The sequence below is a fragment of the Podarcis gaigeae genome (genome assembly GCF_964106915.1).
Source record: "Podarcis gaigeae genome assembly, chromosome: 13".
Classification (NCBI taxonomy): Eukaryota; Metazoa; Chordata; class Lepidosauria; order Squamata; family Lacertidae; genus Podarcis; species Podarcis gaigeae.
In genome coordinates, this window is record NC_139689.1 from 48038242 (window position 1) to 48061392 (window position 23151).

A 23151-nucleotide genomic window follows, 5' to 3' on the forward strand; every position below is an offset into this window, starting at 1 on the left:
TATTTTAGCACGAGACATTAAAACACCAGCAGAACAGAGCCAATACAGTTCAAAGTCCACATATTTCACACAGGAGGGGCTATAGCTGGAACCGAATTACTTACGGCCACCCTGCAAAGTTGCACATAGTGGATTTTGCAGGCCAGGCTCTGGGTTGTTTATAACAGGGTGAGGGACCGTGGCCTTGCCAGACGTTTTTGGATTCCCAACTCTCATCATCCCTGACCACTGACCATACTGGCTAGGACTGGTGAGTCCCACAGACTCCCAGTCCTGGTTTGCAACAAGCCTGCGGTGTTGCACCAGGGCTAGCAAACCTGACTCTGGCTTCCTGTTCAGAATTGCCAGCAGGGACAGCTGGCAACCTTGCCCACACATTGTATTTGTTCAGAAAATATAGGTCGGGGGGGGGGGGAACCATTGATTAGGAAGAAGTAAGGACAGATCTCTTGAAAACCAAGAGCAGCAAAAGGAGGCATTTGGGATTTCTTCTCCCTTCAGATGCGGCTAAACTTGGCTGTTTTCAGACTTCTCCTTCAAACTTTTTTTTATTATTTCAGAGCCATTCAGCCGAGGACATTCTTTCTCCGCTGGCATTGAGCCCAGCTTCCATTCCCCAACCCCTCCCACATAACACACACTCTGCTTGGGCAACTGAGACCTTTGGTTTCCTTGGCCTTGTTCCCGAGGGTTTTATTTTCTTTTGTTTGTGAAGAAAGCCTCCCTAATCCCTTCCCTGTGAAAAAATCACACCACCTCCTGGGCAACTCGCTGTCTTTCGCCCACTAAAGCAGTACCATCGGTCTATGAGGAAAGGTAAGCCTCCGTTTTCCCCCTTTTGTCCGTCGAAATAACGCCGCAGCTTTTCAGAAAACAAGTGCCTGTTTTTCTCCAAAAGTCGATCAGGGCTCCAAGTTTGGGAACTTGTTGAAACAGGGCGGAGCGGAGCAGAGCAGGAAGGGGGAAAGACAACGCTTCAATTTGGAATTGTTGTTAAAAGTTTGGGAGGAAAGTTTGCCTTTGGAAGCTGCAAAAGCAAAGAGGAATGAGGTGCCTGAACTTCTAATGTGAGGTGGACATTTTTCGGCTACTCTTTAGCGAGGAGTGACTTGAAATATTCAGGGGTGCAATTTTGGCTGACTGATTGTTCAGATCCTCCTGGCAGGGCCAGTCCCCACCATCAGGCAAGGTGAGGCGACCGCCTCAGGCGGCAGGACCCACGGGGCAGCAGACCTAGCCTCGAAGGAGTGCATCACCTGTTAGCGCCACCAATCCATGTGCGTCTTGGAGGCTGGTTCTGCCACCTCCTTGGCACCCCGCTCCAGATGTTGTCTCTACAGCAGCCTCTTGGCAAATAGGAGGTGGTCTCGCCCCAGCCCAGAAACTGCTCCCTGGAGTCTCCTGGGGTCTGACATGATTTGAAGCGGGCCTTTGATTCCCACTTCAGCCATCTGCTATGGTTGATCTGATTCCCCACCTTGTCCCTGGTATACACCTTCATTTGCCCATCATCCCTGCCAGGGAGGGACACTGTTTTGTGGCTTGCCTCAGGCGTCAAAATGTCTTGGGCCGGCCCTGCCTCCTGGCGTGGTTGTGAAGGCAGAAGCTTTGGCAATGATCTGCTGCTGCTCAAAGATAGCGTCTGCATGTGGACGGGGAGGTGGGGCTGCTCTCGAGTTGGTTCTGATGAGATGATATTTTTGTCCGTAAATCTTTGAAAAACTCACTTCCTCTTTTTGACTGCTTCACTCTCTCTTGAGCTGTCTCTCGCTTGAAGTTTATGCTCTCTGCCATGTGCAGAGGCTGAGTTTTTGCTGGAACAGCGGTTGCTGTTCTGTGAAAATCTTATATCTGACTGATTTATAATGCTGTATGTGTTTAAATCAATATTATATAGTTTTACTGTTAGTTATTTAGTATGTAATATGCTTAACATGTGTTCTTAAAATCTTTTAAATTTATTTATTTATTTAATAAGGTTTATACACACCTCTTAAAGGGACGTGGGTGGCGCTGTGGTCTAAACCACTGAGCCTCTTGGGCTTGCCGATCAGAAGGCCAGCGGTTCGAACCCCCGCGACGGGGTGAGCTCCCGTTGCTCGGTCCCTGCTCCTGCCAACCTAGCAGTTCGAAAGCACATCAAAGTGCAAGTAGATAAATAGGTACCACTCTGGTGGGAAGGTAAACGGCGTTTCCGTGCACTGCTTTGGTTTGCCAGAAGTGGCTTAGTCATGCTGGCCACATGACCCGGAAAAACTGTCTGCAGACAAACACCAGTTCCCTCGGCCAGTAAAGCGAGATGAGCTCCGCAACCCCAGAGTCGTCTGCGACTGGACCTAACTGTCAGGGGTCCTTTACCTTTACCTTTTTATACACCTCTTGCTTGTAAAAAAACAAACCACACACCCTCAAAGTGGTTGACAAAAAGAGAAAACAGTGATACTGAGAAACATTTACAACCCTACTTTAAAACATACAAAACATTACTAAAACAGATTAAAATTACCTCAACTTTCTAAGCATCTGGGCAGGCTTGTTTAAACAAGGATGTTTTTAGCAGGTGCCAAGAAGAGAACTGTGAATGCACCTGCTCAATCTCAATAGGCAGGGAGTTCCAAAGTTCACGTGCTGCCAAACTAAACGACCGGGTTCTTAAAAATGCAGAATGGATATTATATGTCGCTTGTAGGACTGCCAGTTCTGCCAATCAAAGCAGTATATAGATGAGAGAACCTCTACGCATTACTGCTTCGGTTAAGTCCAGTGTTACACAAGGTTTTCACAGCAAACTTCAGTCTAGACCTTCATTGGCGAACCCCTGGCCAGGAGTTCAAATTGGGCCCATGAGCACCTTTCCTCCCAATCAACCCCACCCTTACCAACACCTTTGATCCTATAAGATGATTCTCCCAAAGCCTTGATATTCACTCCCTGTTCTGCATTGGCAAAAGAAAGCAGGCTTTGGGTGGTAAAGCCAACATTTTCGGCTCCACACCTGGCTCTTGGTGCGAATAAATGAGTAGCAGTAACCATATGCCTGGCCAGCTGCTCCTGTACTAAGTAAAGGTAAAGGGACCCCTGACCATTAGGTTCGGTCGTGGCCGACTCTGGGGTTGCGCGCTCATCTTGCTCTATAGGCCGAGGGAGCCGGCGTACAGCTTCCGGGTCATGTGGCCAGCATGACTAAGCCGCTTCTGGCGAACCAGAGCAGCGCACGGAAACGCCGTTTGCCTTCCCGACTGAGCGGTACCTATTTCTCTACTTGCACTTTTGACGTGCTTTCGAACTTCTAGGTTGGCAGGAGCAGGGACCGAGCAACGGGAGCTCACCCCGTTGCGGGGATGCGAACCGCCGACCTTCTGATCGGCAAGTCCTAGGCTCTGTGGTTTAAGCCACAGCGCCACCCACGTCCCTTTCGCTCCCGTACTATAACACCTTTAAAATGAAAATAAATGGCCAAAATAAACTCCGGAGGGGTAGGGGCAGAGCATGGCCACAGTGGCCTAAGTGGTGGCATTGGGTCTGTTTGCCACTGGCCCCATCACCTGTCCCTCTCTGGATGATAATTTGGGGACTTTGACCACCAAAATTCAGCCGTAGCTCCACTTCTCCCCCCTCCTGCATTTTATTCGGCAAAGTGTCTTGCAGGTGGTCCTCTCGTCTTCTCTTATTTTGACTGCACTGCCTGAGAGATGGGCAGCCCAGATTCTTATCTTCGGAAAGACTGGCAGATGGTCCGTGGCATCCCCATGGTCTGCGCGTTCTCCTTTGACTGGGACAGGATCGACCGTTTCCAGAGCAGGCCGGATGATATTGTGATATCCACGTACCCCAAATCTGGTGAGCGTTGCGTGGGGAACAGGACCGCGTTGACAATCTGCTGCCTTTTGATGACTGCCCAAAATTCGCTGTCTGGTGCGGCCCATCTCGGTGTCTCTAACGGTGGCAGTCAGTTCCCAGAAGCCTGTTGGAACAAGGAAGTCTTCACCTGCCGCCGGAAGGACAGCAAGGAGGGAGCCAGGCTAGTTTCTTCAGGGAGGGAGTTCCAGAGTCTGGGAGCAGCCACCGAGAAGGCCCTGCCCTGTATCCCACTTTCCTACACACTTACCCCACCTATTAACTTGCCCTGATTACTCTAATATTATTACACGGACACACTATTATTTATAAACACCAGAACAGCCTCGGTCCAGTATACTTGAAGGAGCGTCTCCACCTCCATCGGTCTGTTCAGACACTGAGGTCCAGCGCTGAGGGCCTTCTGGCGGTTCCCTCGCTGCGAGAAGCCAAGTTACAGGGAACCAGGCAGAGGGCCTTCTCGGTAGTGGCACCCGCCCTGTGGAATGCCCTCCCACCAGATGTCAAAAAGAAAAATAACTACCAAACTTTTAGAAGACATCTAAAGGCAGCCCTGTTTAAGGAAGATTTTAATGTTTAATAGGTTATTGTATTTTAGTGTTTTGTTGGAAGCTGCCCAGAGTGGCTGGGGGGACCCAGCCAGATGGGAGGGGTATAAATAATAAATTATTATTATATTTTAACATCACAAAGCCCAAATCCTAGGGGCCAAGGGGTTTTCAGCCCCTCCCAAATAAAATATTTGAGGGGGCCAAGCTCTACCAAAGTTGATGGGCATTGCCATTCAAATGGTGCGTGCGCACTGCGTCATGTGACTGATTCTGCAGGACGGGTCTTTCTTGGGCCCCACCCCAATATTTTATTCAACTTGGCACCCCTGCACCCATTTGCTGCCATCGTTGCCCTCTGAGCTAGGAGGGCAGCTTCTGAAATGTGTAGGCTCACCTGTAAGGGGGCTTCCATCTTGTACAAGAAGACGTCAAGTTGCCATTTTGTCCCCACTGCCCCGCCCCCATGTGTTTACACATTTAGGGAATGCCTGAAGAAGAGCATACCCTATAGAGCAGGCATAGGCAAACTCTGGCCCTCCAGGTGTTTGGGACTACAATTCCCATCATCCCTGACCACTGGTCCTGTTAGCTAGGGATGATGGGAATTGTAGTCCCAAACATCTGGAGGGCCAGAGTTTGCCTATGCCTGCTATAGAGAGTCTATGTATGGCTGAGTAAGCTCTACAAGAAAACAGTGAGACTTGTACCCTAGTAAGCACATACGGGGTTGAGCTACACGGCTGTAACCTATGCGTGTCAATAGATTTTAATTATTAGGAGCTTTTTGAGGGTTCCACAAAACACACCCTACAACCTACTGGCTGCATAAAATGTAAAGGGACCCCTTTACATTAGGTCCAGTTGTGACCGACTCTGGGGTTGCGCGCTCATCTCTCTTTATTGGCCAAGGGAGCCGGCGTACAGCTTCCGGGTCATGTGGCCAGCATGACTAAGCCACTCCTGGTGAACCAGAGCAGCGCATGGAAACGCCGTTTACCTTCCTGCCGGAGCGGTACCTATTTATCTACTTGCACTTTGACGTGCTTTCAAACTGCTAGGTTGGCAGGAGCAGGGACTGAGCAACGGGGGCTCACCCCGTCGTGGGGATTTGAACCGCCGACCTTCTGATCGGCAAGTCCTAGGCTCTGTGGTTTAATCCACAGTGCCACCCGCGTCCCTTAGGTAAAGGTAAAGGTACCCCTACCCGTACGGGCCAGTCTTGACAGACTCTGGGGTTGTGCGCCCATCTCACTTAAGAGGCCAGGGGCCAGCGCTGTCCGGAGACACTTCCGGGTCACGTGGCCAGCGTGACAAAGCTGCATCTGGCGAGCCACAGCTGCACACGGAAACGCCGTTTACCTTCCCGCTGGTAAGCGGTCCCTATTTATCTACTTGCACCCGGAGGTGCTTTCAAACTGCTAGGTTGGCAGGCGCTGGGACCGAGCAGCGGGAGCGCACCCCGCCGCAGGGATTCGAACCGCCGACCTTTCGATCAGCAAGTCCTAGGCACTGAGGCTTTAACCCACAGCGCCACCTGCGTCCCTTCCCGCGTCCCTTAGGACACCCCTATTGATCATAAGGCATTGGCTGGTGATGTTTCAGCAGGTGTATCAACCCATTTGGACTTCTGAGAAAATTCCCTGTCTTACTTTTCGTTTCTGTATGTTTGTTTGTTTCCAGGCACCACATGGATGAGTGAAATTGTGGACTTGATTAGGAACGATGGCGACCTTGACAAAAGCAAACGGGCAATTTTCAATAAAGTGCCCATGCTGGAATTTGCTGCCCCAGGAAAGATGCCAGCAGGTAAACTTGCGTGCGAGTTACCAAGAGAACTTGACTTTCAGAGATCCCAGGTGAACAGGTAAAAATTAAAGTGGGTGGAGGAATAAGCAGTTTCTTCTGGATTCCTGCTTTCCTATCTTTTTTTGATCTCTGGCGAAGGATCAAAGCTCCTCTTCCCTGCCTTGAGGAAAGGGAGCATAAAAGAAACCTGCATTTCTGGCAGGTGAGTGAGACTATTTTATATGTTTAGATCACACGTAATTTTCAGAGGGTGGTTTTCCCTCTTCATAACATCCGGCACCCAAACTGGGAGAAAAAAAGAGAAGTGGGAGCAGGTGCAGGGGGGAAAACTAGGATGCATAGGCCACAAAAAGGTAAAGGGACCCCTGACCATTAGGTCCAGTCGTGGCTGACTCTCGGGTTGCGGCGCTCATCTCGCTTTATTGGCCGAGGGAGCCGGCGTACAGCTTCCGGGTCATGTGGCCACCATGACTAAGCCGCTTCTCGCGAACCAGAGCAGCACACGGAAACGCCGTTTACCTTCCCGCCAGAGTGGTACCTATTTATCTACTTGCACTTTGACATGTTTTCGAACTGCTAGGTGGGCAGGAGCAGGGACCGAGCAACGCGAGCTCACCCCGTTTTGGGGATTCGAACTGCCGACCTTCTGATTGGCAAGTCCTAGGCTCTGTGGTTTAACCCACAGTGCCACCCCTTTAAGCAGTCATGGCTTCCTCAAGCATTGTGGGAACTATAGTTTGTTAAGGGTGCTGACAGCTCTTAGGAGGCCCGTTTCCTGCCCAGAGAGCTACAATTCTCAGAGTGGTTTAACAGCCTACACCTCTTCTTTGGGAATTGTAGCACTGTGAAGGGGAACGGGGCCTCCTAAGAACTCTCAGCAGCACCCTTAACAAACTACATTTCCCATGATGCCTTGGGGGAAGCCATGACTCTTTGGTGATGTGATACTGGTTTAACTGCATAGTGCAAATGGAGCCTCGACTACATCTGCCTGAAAATGAGTCAGATGACAGATCACCTCACTTCAAACAACAGCCTAGCACTGTGATCACTAGCAGTGGAGATCAGGAGAAGTATGTGCTGGATTGGACCCAGGTCAAAGAAGTCTTATCCTACCTCTTGGACCATCCTTAAGTGGATCTGCAGGAAAAGCCTGTAGACAAGGCATAGGCAAACTTGGCTCTCCAGATGTTTTGGGACTACAACTCCCATCATCCCTAGCTAACAGGACCAGTGGTCAGGGATGATGGGAATTGTAGTCTCAAAACATCTGGAGGGCTGAGTTTGCCTATGCCTGCTGTAGATCAGGGGTCAGCAAACTTTTTCAGCAGGGTGCCAGTCCACTGTCCCTCAGACCTGGGGGGGGGCCTGGACTATATTTGGGAGGGGGGGAAAATGAACGAATTCCTATGCCCCTCAAAAAAACCCAGAGATGCATTTTAAATAAAAGCAGACATTCTACTCATGTAAAAACACTCTGATTCCCGGACCGTCTGTGGGCCAGATATAGTAAGCGATTGGGCCGGATCCGGCCCTCAGGCCTTACTTTGCCTACTCCTGCTGTAGACAGTGAAAGAAGAGATGGGGGAGACTCATATACCAGAAGCAGAGGAAAACGACCTCTGGTGTTGAGGGCAGGCGTGCACACTGACAAATTGTTGAGTAGCATGCCAGCCAAAAATAAATGACTTATCAGTCTTAAATACATACACTGAACCACCCCAAAGGACCTGCCATCCCAAATCCAAAGCATCTCTCAAAATCATGCTGTCTGCCAGCATCTCTCTCGCTGAGGATGACTAGAAACAGGAACCCCACCACAGTGAAAACTAAAAAAACCCCAGTCTTCTAATATGGCTATTGGGAATATTTCCCATAGAGGGGAAGAATAGTGTTATAAATTTGTGGGGTGCCTGGACCACTTCCTTCTAATTCTGGGGCACCAGGCATTGAATTTAGCATGTTAAAGTATAAGGTAAAGGGGCCCCTGACCATTAGGTCCAGTCGTGACCGACTCTGGGGTTGCGGCGCTCATCTCGCTTTACTGGCCGAGGGAGCCGGCATACAGCTTCCGGGTCATGTGGCCAGCATGACTAAGCTGCTTCTGGAGAACCAGAGCAGTGCACGGAAACACTGTTTACCTTCCCGCCGGAGCGGTACCTACTTATCTACTTGCACTTTGACATGCTTTCAAACTGCTAGGTTGGCAGGAGCAGGGACCGAGGAATGGGAGCTCACCCCGTCGCAGGGATTTGAACCGCCGACCTTCTGATTGGCAAGTCCTAGGCTCTGTGATCTAGCACACAGCGCCACCCGCGTCCCACAGCACCACCCACGTCCCATGTTAAAGTATATCCATGTTAAAAAAAACAAACCAGGCAGGCTTCCTTGTGAAGTAATTGCCTTTAAGAGATGGACCATTAAGAGAGCGCAGTGGGCAGGGTGATGGCCCATCAAGGAACGCAGAGGGTGGGGGTCTCACCCCGGACTCTGGGTAGTTTGCAAAAGACTATACAGAGTTGGGAGAGGGAGTGTCAGAATTGCAGTAGGCCGGAGTAAGGAAGAGGGGAAATAGTTGTGTTTGGGGAAGCAGTTTGCAAGCTGGAGTTAAGTGGGTCACAGTGCAATGGGGGCTGACAGATTCAATCCTATGTGGCAGCCATGGGAGAGATAGGATCCTCCCGGAGTCTAAAGCTGGAAGCCCCCCGTCCCATCCTAGGCTCAGGTTGTATATATCTATAAATAAACCATACATCATAAAGACACCACTGTCTCCGCTGTGCCTCATTCCAAGGAAACTGAACCCTGGGTAAATGCCTGGAACCTCCGCGGAGAATGGGGTGTGTGTGGTTGTAAGTAACAATACGCTCCCTTGTTTCTCAGGTCATTGAACAGGGGTGGGGAATCTGTGCCCCTCCAGATGAGATATTGCTGAACCACATCGTGCCAGGCGGTTGTCCATGCTTTGCTGGGCTGATAAGAGTCATAGTTCAGCAAGTGGATAGCTCTGTTGTTTATAGCATGGTGCTGATACATTGGTACCTCTGGTTGTGAACAGGATCCATTCCACTGGCCTGTTCACAAAAAGAAAAGCCCGCAATCTGAAGCACCGTATCTGCTCAGGTGCCCAGCGTGATTTGGCCCTTGTGCGCATGCACGAAGAACGATTTAGCGCTTCTGCGCATGCGCGAGCGGCGGAACCCAGAAGTAACCCTTTCCGGTACTTCCGGGTCGCCGCAGCACACAACCTGAAAAAATGTATCATGAAGCAAACGTAACATGAGGTATGACTGTAATGTCAAGGTTGCAGGTTCAGTCCCTGTATGGGGCAGCTGAATATTCCAGCATCGCAAGGGGTTGGACCAGATGATCCTTGGGGTCTCCCACTCCACAATTATATGATTCTGTAACATTGGTGAGCATGGGGTAAAGGTTCGCCGGTCCTGGGGGCTAACCGAGAGGCAAGGTCCGAGTCTAGTTCAAGGTCGATGGTGCGGTATGGAGGCTGTCCGTCAAAGCTGTAGCAGGGTCCAAGGCAGGGAGTCAGGTGGGGTCAGGAACTCTGGCAGAAGATCAGGACAGGGTCAGGCAGGAACAGGCTACCAACAACGTTGCTCCCTCAACCTGGGACTGGGGCTGGCTGGCTTTTAACTGCCCAGAGGCATAGGGCGGCCCTGGTCCACAGGTGACTTGCCTCCCCTGGCCTGGAGGTGAGCACTCCTCCTGCGGGAACTTAGTTCCCTCCGCCTCTCTGCCCTGAGCCTCTGCAGCTCAGGAGAGGCTGGAGGGTTACCGGACCCAGAGGCAACCTCAGCTTCCCCTGACGGGGCTGAGAGTGGAGCACCTGCAGGCAATGGGTCCTCCATCACCTCAGGGGCCAGAGCAGACTCAGCTGGTGCCTGCACCTGAGGATCCAGCACAGGTGAGGACCCTTCATGCTCAAGCCCCAGCCCTGGTTCAGCTGGTTCTGGAGGCGGGGAATCCTGTGCAGGCTGGGATTCTTCAGGTTCAGCCTCTGAGTCTGAATCCCAGGCCATCACAAAAGGTTTCCCGCAACTACCATACTGAAAGCTTTTTCTAGCGATCCATGCTTTGCCTGAGTTGCTTTAGCCTACTGGTGCAATGAAGTTTCCTTGGCCCGCAGGTCACAGATCTCACCACAGTACCCTCTTCTGCCCACAGCTAGGTAATGATGGCAGACAGGAACAGTGAACTGTCCTTCATACCCCAGGTCAACTGTTCAACCATATTACCTAGTAACACTCTTTTGCTCACCAGGCACAGAACAATTAACTCAGATGCCATCTCCTCGCCTGGTGAAGACCCACCTCCCAATTGACCTCCTTCCCAAGTCCTTCTGGGAAAATGGCTGCAAGGTAATCCTATAAGGCAGCTAGGTTCAAAGTTTTGCAAATAAATAAATAAATAAATAAATAAAAATCCACTGGTTTAGACGTACCTAGTGTCAAAAACTACCAGTACAATTTGGATTGTGTGTGTTCCCCCCCCCCCGTGCTTTCCTTCTATGAAGATGATCTACGTGGCTCGCAACGCAAAGGATGTCGCTGTTTCCTTTTACCACTTTGACATGATGAACAAGTTGCACCCAGACCCAGGTCCCTGGGAAAACTACCTGGAGAAATTCATGGCTGGAAGAGGCAAGTCTGCCCATCCATTCACGACTGTATGTAGCTAAACTTTTCACTTTCCCAGGAAACATAAAGTATTGTTATGGGTTTGGGGCGGAGGGTCAGTTCAGTCTGTGATTGATCCTGCATCCAGTGAGCTTGATAATCTAGTACAGGCATGCCCAAAGTCTGTTTTGGGGGCCGAATCCGACCCCTTGGCTGGTTTTATCTGGCCCCTGTGGCAGTTTATTTCTTGGGGTCAAAAAATCCTTAAAAAAAGCTCAACAACTTTGGTCGGCCCTCACGCATGTTTACTTCATCAAATCTGGCCCTCTTTGAAAAATGTTTGGGAACCTCTGATCTGCTAGAACAGGGGTAGGCAACCTAAGGCCCATGGGCCACAAGCAGCCCGTGGGGGTCATTTAACCGCCCCCAAGCTGCCCCCAAACTGAGCTACCTGCTCGGCAAGTCCCTGCCCAGTGTGCTAAACCGGCGCAGTGCAGCATGGGGACTCGCTTCCACGGCGCCGAAAATTGCGTATGTGCAGAAGCAGACACCGGAAATCGCGGGTGCGCACTTACGTGCGCGTGTGATCTGGCCCACAGAGGGATCTCTGCTGGAGTGAACCGGCCCAGGCGAGGTAAACCTTGCTGACCCCTGTACTAGAAGATGCTGTTCAAACCAGTTTCTTGGTTAATAGCTAGCCAGTAAAGTGCTCTCATCAGCACCTCAAAGAATGACCTAAGTGGTGGGACACTCCAGGCATTTAAGCTACAAAGCCAGGATAAAACTCTGTGTGTGCCAAAGCTCAAGAATATGTGGTTTATATTATACTTATCATCATCATCCAGATGTTAAGACTACAGGGATTAGATCCAGCACCTGTGGATTACAGATCTATGTTGATTCACCATCTTCATGCAGAAATGCACAGGGAACGTCAGTGGAATTAGGTTCTGATCTCACAACCATTTTAGCCTTGGTTTTCTTTAAGATTTAAGTAAAGCTGCCATAGATGGAACTGGCCACACACAGGATGGTGGACTGAAATCAACCAGTGATACTTAACCCTTGGAGTGGGGTAACAGGCCCCTTTGAGAATCTGATGAAAACTACAGACCACATCTCTTCAGAAAAAAATGCAATTATAAATACATACACACAAAGTTTTGCATGCACTTAATTTTATTGCCCTGGCAAACTTTTTTCCTTTTGTGTCCGGTGCACAGACCCCCCTGAAGCTCACAGGGTCCATGGGCCACATGCTAAGAACCCCTGGCCTAACTCACCCCTGGCCAATCTATTCTCATGCTGTTGTGCCAATAGCTGATCTGGAGTAATATCAGAGGCTGCACAACCCTGAGTCAGCCAGTGGAAACAGAAGGAAGCAGCGTGCAAGTTTTATGAAGCGAACAAACGAATGAATAAGACAGCAGTGGCTAGTCGAAAACTACTGCTACCACAAGCTGAGATCATTGTGAGAATAAAAACAACACTTGGCATTTTTGCAACCCCTTTTGAGTGTTCAAAATGCCTTGTGCGCGTTTTTTTCAGTGATCTTTACAACAACTAAGGGAGGTGGGCCAGCATCATTTCCTCTATTTTGCAGATGGGGAGTTGAAGCTGAGAAAAGTGTGGCTTGCTTAAAGCCCCCTAGCAAATATGTAACTGAGACAGGATTAGGTCTGGGGACCTCTCAGTTTACAATTTAGCCAATAGGCCCTTGTATCATATTACAAGATTCAACTTGTTAGGTTTTTTTTTTTAATATATAAAAACCATCTATTATTTCCCCACTTCTCTGCTCTTTCTCAAAATTTAGTGGCTTTTGGATCCTGGTATGACCATGTGAAAAGCTGGTGGGATAAGAGGAATGACCACCCCATCCTATACCTGTTTTATGAAGACATGAAAGAGGTAAGAGCCAACAGGATAAGCCCCTGAGGTTATTTTATGTGACATATTGGAAGAAGCAAATCTTGCAGGGGATTATATGGGGTATAATTTTTGTTTTTAAAAATGTGCAAAATCTTAAGAATTGCCTTCCTGACTTGGGCCACGGGTCCAGCAAAAAGATAACGGCTGTCCTTCATTTTATCCTGTGTGGAGTTTTATATACAGTGGTACCTTGGGTTACATATGCTTCAGGTTAGATACGGTTCAGGTTACAGACTCTGCTAACCCAGAAATAGTGCTTCAGGTTAAGAACTTTGCTTCAGGATGAGAACAGAAATCGTGCTCTGGTGGTGCAGCGGCAGCAGGAGGTCCCATTAGCTAAAGTGGTGCTTCAGGTTAAGAACAGTTTCAGGTTAAGAACGGACCTCTGGAATGAATTAAGTACTTAACTCGAGGTACCACTGTATTCAGCAAAGCTTGCTGAATTCGAAGCACAATTGCTTCATCGAATACCCAAGAACCATCAAAATGCTGATCTATTTCAACACCGTTTCCCATAGGACCCAAAGCGCGAGATAAAGAAAGTGGTACATTTCTTGGGTAAGAACCTGGAAGATTCGGTAGTGGATAAGATTGCCTACAACACATCCTTTGAACTGATGAAGGACAATCCTGCCACAAACTATAGGATGGCTCCAGCTGCCGTTATGGACCACAGCATCTCCCCATTTATGCGCAAAGGTAAAAGACTTGCACCGTCCTCTCTGACCACCATTCCGTAAAGATTTAGGATCATGAACAGATCAGTAACTGACTTCGGTTTTTATTATTATTATTGATTAATTAACCACCCCAATTCAACGGAACAATAAATCTGAATAATACCAAAACCTCAATATTGGTACTAGAAGGAAAAGCCATAAATACAGAAAAAGAGTTCTGCTGGATTAGGCCATAGGCCCAGCATCCTGTTCTTGCAGTGGCCAGCCAGGTGACTTCAAGAAACCGGAGTGCAGGACCTGAGGACAACAGCACTCCCCGCTTCTGAGATTTCCAGCAACTGGTATTCAGAAGCATGCTGCCTCTAACTGTGGGAGTAAAAAGGTAAAGGGACCCCTGACCATTAGGTCCAGTCTTGGACGATTCTGGGGTTGCGGTGCTCATCTCGCTTTATTGGCCGAGGGAACCGGCGTACAGCTTCTGGGTCATGTGGCCAGCATGACTAAGCTGCTTCTGGCGAACCAGAGCAGCGCACGGAAACGCCATTTATCTTCCCACCGGAGTGGTATCTATTTATCTACTTGCACTTTGATGTTCTTTCAAACTGCTAGGTTGGGAGAAGCAGGGACCGAGCAACGGGAGCTCAACCCATCATGGGGATTCAAACCGCCAACCTTCTGATCGGCAAGGCCTAGGCTCTGTGGTATAACCCGCAGAGCCACCTGCTTCCACTGGAACTGTGGGGGTAGGGCATAGCTAATATCCAATGGTATTGGATTGGCTAATATCCAATGGTAGACCTCTGCTCTATAGTTAAAGGTAAAGGGACCCCTGACCATTAGGTCCAGTCATGGCCGACTCAGGGGTTGCGGTGCTCATCTCGCTCTATAGGCCAAGGGAGCCAGTGTTTGTCCGTAGACAGCTTCCGGGTCATGTGGCCAGCATGACTAAGCCACTTCTGGCGAACCAGAGCAGTGCACGGAAATGCCATTTACCTTCCCGCCAGAGCGGTACCTATTTATCTACTTGCACTTGACATGCTTTTGAACTGCTAGGTTGGCCGGAGCTGGGACTGAGCAACGGGAGCTCACCCCGTCACGGGGATTCGAACCGCCGACCTTCTGATCAGCAAGTCCTAGGCTCTGTGGTTTAACCCACAGTGCTACCAGCATGCTTCATGTGGGTCATCTAGTCCATGGGTAGGCAAATTAAGGCCTGGGGGCCGGATCCGGCCCAATCGCCTTCTAAATCCAGCCCATGGACGGTCCAGGAATCAGCGTGTTTTTACATGAGTAGAATATGTCCTTGTCCATGGAGTTTTCTCGGCAGGGATTATGGAGCTGGAGGAGACTCTTGAGAGTCCTATGGGCTGCAAGAAGATCAAACCTATCAATTCTGAAGGAAATCAGCCCTGAGTGCTCGCTGGAAGGATAGATCCTGAAACTGACCACCTCATGAGAAGACTCCCTGGAAAAGACCCTGATGTTGGGAAAGATGGAGGGCACAAGGAGAAGGGGACAACAGAGGACGAGATGGTTGGATAGTGTTCTCAAAGCTACCAGCATGAGTTTGACCAAACTGCAGGAGGCAGTGGAAGACAGGAGTGCCTGGCATGCTCTGGTCCAGGGGGTCACGAAGAGTCGGACACGACTAAATGACTAAACAACAACAACAACAAAGAATGTGTCTTTTTATTTAAAATGCATCTCTGGGTTATTTGTGGTGCATAGGAATTCATTCATTCCCCCCCCTCCAAAGAAAATCTAGTCCAGCCCCCCCAAGGTCTGAGGGACAGTAGTCCGGCCCCCTGCTGAAAAAGTTTGCTGACCCCTGATTCTAGTATAACCCCCCGCAATTCAGGGATTCAGGTTTGAACCCACAACTCCAAGATTAAGAATCTCATGTTGTACCTATTGAACTATCTTAGCTAAAGTAAACAGGTGGCCCATTACCTCCCAGCCTGACTAAAACTGGCTTTTACCAAATAAAACCTATCTGTGCTGATTAAAACGTCAGTTGATTAATCTACCACCGAGAGCTCTCAACTGTCCACCCTTTTTTAAATGGCTTAATCTTCCAGAGAGCTCGTGAACATCTGATTCGTATTCTTCTTTCTTCTAGGGATCGCTGGAGACTGGAAGAATCACTTTACAGTGGCTCAGAATGAGGTATTTGATGAAGATTATAAGAGGAAAATGGCGGACACAACGCTGCGATTCCGAATGGAGATCTGAAGCCCCGTGTTCTGTGCTTTCATTCCAAACCCACCTATCATTCAGTAGACAATTAAAGAGAAGAAGGAAGCCGCTGACCTAGATGGTTGTGGGATACACGTTTGAAAAAATGTGTATGTAGTCTCTGGGAAAGTATTCAGGGGCTAGATCTCATGATTTGCACAAGCAATCTCTCCCCCCCCCCCCCACACAGAGGGAGAGAGACTCTGATCATGTATCAATAAACCTCTCCTATACCTCATTTCTTGTTTTCTTCCACAATTCTGCTTCTAAGAGCAGCTTAGGTAAAGGTAAAGGGACCCCTGACCATTAGGTCCAGTCGTGACCGACTCTGGGGTTGCGGTGCTCATCTCGCTTTATTGGCTGTGGGAGCTGACGTACAGCATGACTAAGCCGCTTCTGGCAAACCAGAGCAGCGCACGGAAAGCGCCGTTTGCCTTCCCGCCGGAGCGGTACCTATTTATCTACTTGCACTTTGACGTGCTTTCGAACTGCTAGGTTGGCAGGAGCAGGGACCAAGCAACGGGAGCTCACCCCATCACTGGGATTCGAACTGCCGACCTTCTGATCAGCAAGTCCTAGGCTCTGTGGTTTAACCCACAGCGCCATCTGAGTCCCAATAGCAGCTTGGGACAACAATATTGAATAGACAATTGGCAAGAAGGTAAATGGTGAAGCGGGCCCTTCCTCTCTCCTTTCAGTGACATGCTACTTTACATTTTTTAAATAGGGAAAGAATCATACAATCGCAGAGTTGGAAGGGACCCTGACGATCATCCAGTCCAACCCCCTGGAAGGCAGGAATATGCTGTTGTCCCATATGGGGATCAAACCTCCTACCTAGGCATTATCAGCACCACGCTCTAACCAATTGAGCTATGCCAGTAACTTCCAAATGCCCCCCCATCACGTATTATTCACAAAATGTGATTATTAAAAAGTTAAGGATAAAACAGACGTATCTGGCGGCTTTTAATCATAGAATCATAGAATCATAGAGTTGGAAGAGACCACAAGGGCCATCGAGTCCAACCCCTTGCCAAGCAGGAAACACCATCAGAGCACTCCTGACATATGGTTGTCAAGCCTCTGCTTAAAGACCTCCAAAGACGGAGACTCCACCACACTCCTTGGCAGCAAATTCCACTGTCAAACAGCTCTTACTGTCAGGAAGTTCTTCGTAATGTTTAGGTGGAATCTTCTTTCTTGTAGTTTAGAACCATTGCTCCGTGTCCGCTTACAGGATTTATTAAAAGGAAAAATAAAACCAGCAGAGTTTCTGCATACAAAACAAAGCAAAATAAATCCTTTCTTTCTCTCTCTCTCTTAACCATACACAGCACTTCTTCTCCTAACACACCCACCTAACACAAACTGTGCTAGCATTCCCAGATAACAGAGTTGAGTGCTGGTCGTTAACCAATCAGAGTAAGTAGTTTCTAGGTCAAGCAGACCTTGGCTTTCTGCCAAGAGTAAATTGACACTGCCTTGAGTTAATTGTGTGAAGCCAGAATCTGTAAGTTTTCATGAGAATCAATTAACAGAAACTGAACACCCCCTCACAGATTCTGCTGGACAATTAACATCAAATAACACCTATGTAGGAGATTGTTTTTCCAGCAAACCTAAACCCTTGCACATTTGCTTGTTCTTTATCTTTGCCATTGTTTTAGTTAATACATCTGCTACATTTTCTTCACTTGGTACATAAGTACATGTGATTATATTGTCTTGTACACAGCAACGTACATTTTGGTATTTTACAGAGATATGTTTGGAACGTGATTTGAAACCCTCTGTTTTACTTAAGGTTATACAAGCCTGATTATCAATGTAAACTTGTATTGATTCTCCACAATTTACATTTAAATCTGCTAACAAATGCTTGAAATAAATCACCTCGTTGCACAATTCACTCAATGCGGCGTACTCGGATTCCGTTGATGACACACTTACAACGTCTTGCTTGCGTGACCGCCAGCTGATTAGAGCTCCACCGACCATTATGACTAGTCCTGTGACAAATTTTCTATCTGGCAAATTTCCCCAGTCACTATCACAGAAGCAACTCAACATTTCATCCTCTGAAGAATTTAATTGTAACATATAGCCAATTGTCTGTTTGAGGTATCTCAGAACTTGTTTTACCCCTTTCCAGGCATTTAGTGTGGGTTTTGAGACCAATCTACTCAATATGCCTACTGCATAGCTAATATCAGGTCTGGACCACTGTGCTAGATACAATAAACTTCCAATTACAGAATGATATATATCAGGATGTTCAAATTCAGGACTCTCATCTATATGAAGTGTTTTTATGAAACCTGGATCCATAGGCACCACTGCCCCTTTGCAATCCTGCATCCTGTATGTAGTCAGTAGTTGTTTAACTTTGTTCTGCTGACTAATTAGGCAGCTGCCATCTTGGGCCCAGCACACTTCCAACCCTAGATATGTCCTAACCGGGCCTAAGTCCTTCATTTTGAACTTACTGGACAATTGCTTGGCAAACCTTTTAGTTTGTTTATCTGTTTTGCAAGCATACAATACATCATCTACATAAATCAGACAAAACTCTTGATCACTTCCTGTACCACGTACATAAACACAATTGTCAGCTGTACTCTGCTTGAAACCAAATGACACTAAGGCCTCATGGAAACATTTGTTCCAAGATCTTGCAGCCTGTTTGAGACCATATAGAGCTTTGTTTAATTTCAACACTCTATTGGAACCTGTCTCATAACCAGGCGGTTCGGCTAGGTACAGGTCTTCTGATATTGATGCATGTAAATATGCAGTCTGGATATCAAAATGGTTTAACAGGAGTTTTCTCTTTGCTCCAAGCGTTAGAATCAGCCTTACACTGTCCCCCTTAGCAGTAGGGGAAAAAGTCTCGTCATAATCTTTTCCAGGCCTCTGAGAGTATCCTTGAGCCACTAAACGAGCTTTGTATTTGTACTTTCCTGTCACCAGAGGTTTAAGTTTGTACACCCACCTGCAGCCTACAATCTTTGCCCGCTCAGGCGCTGCTACTGGTGTAAAGACCTTGTGCTCATTCAGAGAGGACATCTCTTCCTCCATTGCCTGTTTCCAGAGCTCTGCCTCCTCTTTTGGTAACTTTAACACTTCCTGAAAACTCTTGGGCTCTGCAATTACACTAAACACATTTGCAGTATCTGGAGAAAAACGCACCGGAGGCACTCCTTTGTTTTGTCTTTTAGACCTTCTGGGAGAAAATTTTTCTTCTGACCCACTTTCCTCCTCAGAACTACGACCTCTCTTTTGTTGCTTAGCAACTGGTCTCTGGCTAATTCCACTTTCTTGAGAGCTCTTATCTGAACTTTCCTCCTCCTCAGACTCTGATTCTCTATGTTTACCTTCAGAGTCATGAAGCTCCTGGGAAGATTCAAACCAAACCTCAGTATTGGCATGTAGTCTCTCCCAGCCACTATGTTCACAAAAACTGGCATTCCTGGAGATCACAATGCCATTTGTCCCTTCAGCAAAGCGGAAACCTTTTCCCAGCTCCTGGTAGCCCACAAACACTGTTTGGTCTTAGGATCTCCCTTCTTTCTCATTTGTTTTGGAATTAATACCCAGGCTTTTGACCCAAACACAAGCAAATGGTCAATTTTTGGTTTTTTCTGAAACAATTTAAAGTACGGAGTTGTACCTATTGTTTGATGAAAGAGCCTATTTTGGAGATAACACGCGGTGAGCATGCTCTCCCCCCAATAAGACATGGGCAAATCAGCATCATCAAGCATGGCAAACATCATATTTTGTAAAGATCTGTGTTTTCGTTCTGCAACGCCATTCTCCTCTGGGGAAAAAGCATTCGTTTTTCTATGCCCAATGCCATGCTTTTGTAACCAATCTCTAAAAGCATTTGACATAAATTCACCACCTCCGTCCATCTGAATCCTTCTGAGTTTAAGGGACAGAAATCTTTCCACAGATGCCACCCAGCCTTTAAACTTAGTGAACACATCACCCTTATTCTTCATGGGAAAAACCCAAGAGTAACGCGTGGCGTCATCTACAATTGTTAATGAAAAACGCGATCCACCCCTGCTTACAGGAAATGGACCAATTACGTCCATGTGAACCAGCTGTAGCGGTGACTCACTAACTCTGTCACTTCTGGGGTAAGAGACTCTGTGGGTTTTAACCTTTTTACAAACATTACAATCAAGGTACTTGTTACAACTCTTTAAATTACCCCCATCAGCCAATTCAGACATTTTTAGTACACTTTTCCAGCCAGCATGCCCCATTTTCCTATGCAATAAGTGCACACAGTTGTCATGTATAGCTTTGTTATTCACTGCAGGCTGAGATTTACTGACTACTGCTGCAACCTGAGATCCTGCTTTAAGCCAAAACAAGCCTCCCTCTGACTTAGCAGTGCCTAAAATCTCACCAGCCTTTTTAATAATGCAACTGTCTCCTTCAAAATACACTTTAAACCCAGCTTTTAGCAAACAATCTACAGACATCAAATTGCTCCTTAATGAAGGCACACAAAGTACATTTTGCAGGCATTCACGAAGACAAGGAACAAAAACTGCACCCCCCGAAATCACTTCGGAAGTACTTCCGTCTGCTAGAGCCACCTGGCTGCGCTGTGCTGAGTTCTTGGAAACAAACAATTCATCTGAATTTACGATGTGCAGAGACGCTCCCGAATCGACCACCCAGACAGCTTGTTTCTCATCAGCAATCTTGACCTCGGCGGTCATCAGCTGAGCCGACTGTTTTCGTTTGAAGAATTTCTTTTTCCGCTGCTGCTGCTGCTGATCTCGTCTCTGCTCCTGCACCGGCCACTGAGACTTGACCAACTCTGGACATTGTCGTTTTAGATGTGCTGAAGACCCACATCGAAAACAGCGCCTAACAGCAAACGCTGACTCCTCACCGGTACGCTGCTTTTGCTTCACCTCTGGCACGGCATGAGAACTGCTTCCAAACCGCCCGCCTGTAGAAGCCTCTGCAGCAAACGACCTTTCTTGCCTCTTCTGCCATTCTTCAATCAAACGCCCAGTAACGTAACTGACTGATAAATCATGCTCCTGTATGCCTTCTAGAGACAAAACTAAATTATCCCAGCTTTCCGGGAGAGAACTCAAAATAATAGCCACCTTCTCCTGCTGGTCTAACACACAGTCTCTTTCCTGTAGCGCAGCAAACTTTAACTGTAAACTGTGTAGGTGTTCCTGCATTGTAACCCCAGGCTGTAACATTGCCTTGTACACTGCCTTGCGAATGAACAGCTTGGAAACCGCTGTCTCACGCACATGGAGTTCTTTAAGTGCTTGCCACACACCTCTAGCTGTCTTGATTCCCCTCACATACGGCAACTGGGAATCTTCCAGCCCCAAGACAATTGTGGCCCTTGCTCTTTGGTCTTTATCGAGGTCTTCATCATCAGGCTTCACAGGAAACTTACTCACCACTTGCCAGAGACGATTCCTCTGCAGCACTGCCTGCATGCGTTCCGACCACAGCAAGTAATTGGAGTCATTCAGACGCTCAAAAGCCATCTGAACTGGTTGTGAGGCCATCTTGAGAGCGATGTCCCTGGAACCCGGAACCAGCTACTCACGACCACCGAGAGAGAAAACAGGAACCACAGCACCCAGCACAAGCACGCTGCAGCTGTTGTCCTTGTGTCCACTGCGTTACCAGTTCACAGCAGTCAGGAACCAGCCAGTGTCCATCTGCTGCACCAACAGGAACAACAACTTCTGGAACTACTGGAACCAACACCGTTGATGCTGACACCACCACAACTCAGGCTGGCAGCACAATACCCATAACCTCTTGGAACTTTGAAGTGTCAGGCATAGCTCTAATGGCTTTAGCCCAAACGTAGCAGAGTTTTCCTGCACAGCGAAGAAGCTAGTTGAGGTGGAAATGACTAGTCAGCTAGACTCAGAATAACTATTTACAGGATTTATTAAAAGGAAAAATAAAACCAGCAGAGTTTCTGCATACAAAACAAAGCAAAATAAATCCTTTCTTTCTCTCTCTCTCTCTTAACCATACACAGCACTTCTTCTTCTAACACACCCACCTAACACAAACTGTGCTAGCATTCCTAGATAACAGAGTTGAGTGCTGGTCGTTAACCAATCAGAGTAAGTAGTTTCTAGGTCAAGCAACCTTGGCTTTCTGCCAAGAGTAAATTGACACTGCCTTGAGTTAATTGTGTGAAGCCAGAATCTGTAAGTTTTCATGAGAATCAATTAACAGAAACTGAACAGTGACATCCTTTTATATATTTGAACATGGCTATCATATCACCCCTTAACCTCCTCTTCTCCAGGCTAAACATGCCCAGCTCCCTTAGCCGTTCCTCATAAGGCATCGTTTCCAGGCCTTTGACCATTTTGGTTGCCCTCCTCTGGACACGTTCCAGAGGAATTTTAGTCATATTTGAGTATATTGTGCTGATCTGGGTGAATATATTTTGTGTGAGTTTGATTGCTGCAGAATTTAGTATGTTTCCCTTCACAGAGTACAGGCATTTCTCAGTTATGAGTTAATTCTCTGCAGATTTCTACTAATTTATGCTGTAGTATAGTATTGAAAATCATCAATATTCAATTGGATGGACGGATGGATGGGCAAACAAACAAAACCAACCAACCAATAAATAAATAAATGAGGTGGGCACCCAGGGGGAAAAAACACTTTGACAATCCCACCTGCTATTGCACCCCATGTGTTTGACTACACGATTTTGGGCCTAGGCACGATCCCCAGAACCGAACCCCTGCATAAATTCCTCAACTTGTACGGTTTTCATAGGTTTTATATAGCAAACCCACATTTACTGTAGAAAATCTATTAAAACCATACAAATAATTGTCTCGCCGGTATTCCCGATTATACATTTATTCAGTTTACACCCCACCTTTGTCTCCAAAGGAGCTGAACGTTCTCCTCCTCCTCTCCATCTTATGCTGAAAACGACCCTGTGAGGTAGGTTAGGCCGAGTGGCAGCCATTGACACCCAAGGCCACCCAAGTGAGAGTCATGGCCAAGGGGGAATTTGAACCCTGGTTTCCCGCAGGTCCTTGTTTGACACAACAACAACAACAACAACAACAACAACAACAACAGCAATTTATTATTTATACCCCGCCCATCTGACTGGGTCTCCCCAGCCACTCTGGGCAGCTTCCAACCAAATATCAAAAACAATACAGTGGTACCTCAGGTTAAGTACTTAATTCGTTCTGTTCTTAACCTGAAACTGTTCTTAACCTGAAGCACCACTTTAGCTAATGGGGCCTCCTGCTGCTGCCATGCCGCCGGAGCACGATTTCTGTTCTCATCCTGAAGCAAAGTTCTTAACCTGAGGTACTATTTCTGAGTTAGCGGAGTCTGTAACCTGAAGTGTATGTAACCTGAGGTACCACTGTACAGCGCCAGACATTAAAAACTTCC

The 23151-nt window shown here is 47.7% G+C and overlaps 1 protein-coding gene across 1 annotated transcript; it reads left to right on the forward strand.

The window, feature by feature from the left end:
- The first annotated feature begins 639 nt into the window (after window positions 1-639).
- On the forward strand, window positions 640-15774 carry LOC310830165 (sulfotransferase 1B1-like). Its single transcript, XM_083709849.1, has 8 exons — window positions 640-816; window positions 3649-3840; window positions 6090-6215; window positions 10494-10591; window positions 10747-10873; window positions 12666-12760; window positions 13300-13480; window positions 15581-15774. The coding sequence occupies exons 2-8, from the start codon at window positions 3693-3695 to the stop codon at window positions 15691-15693; spliced, it is 888 nt and encodes a 295-aa protein (XP_083565975.1). The 5' UTR covers window positions 640-816; window positions 3649-3692; the 3' UTR covers window positions 15694-15774.
- The last annotated feature ends 7377 nt before the right edge of the window (window positions 15775-23151 follow it).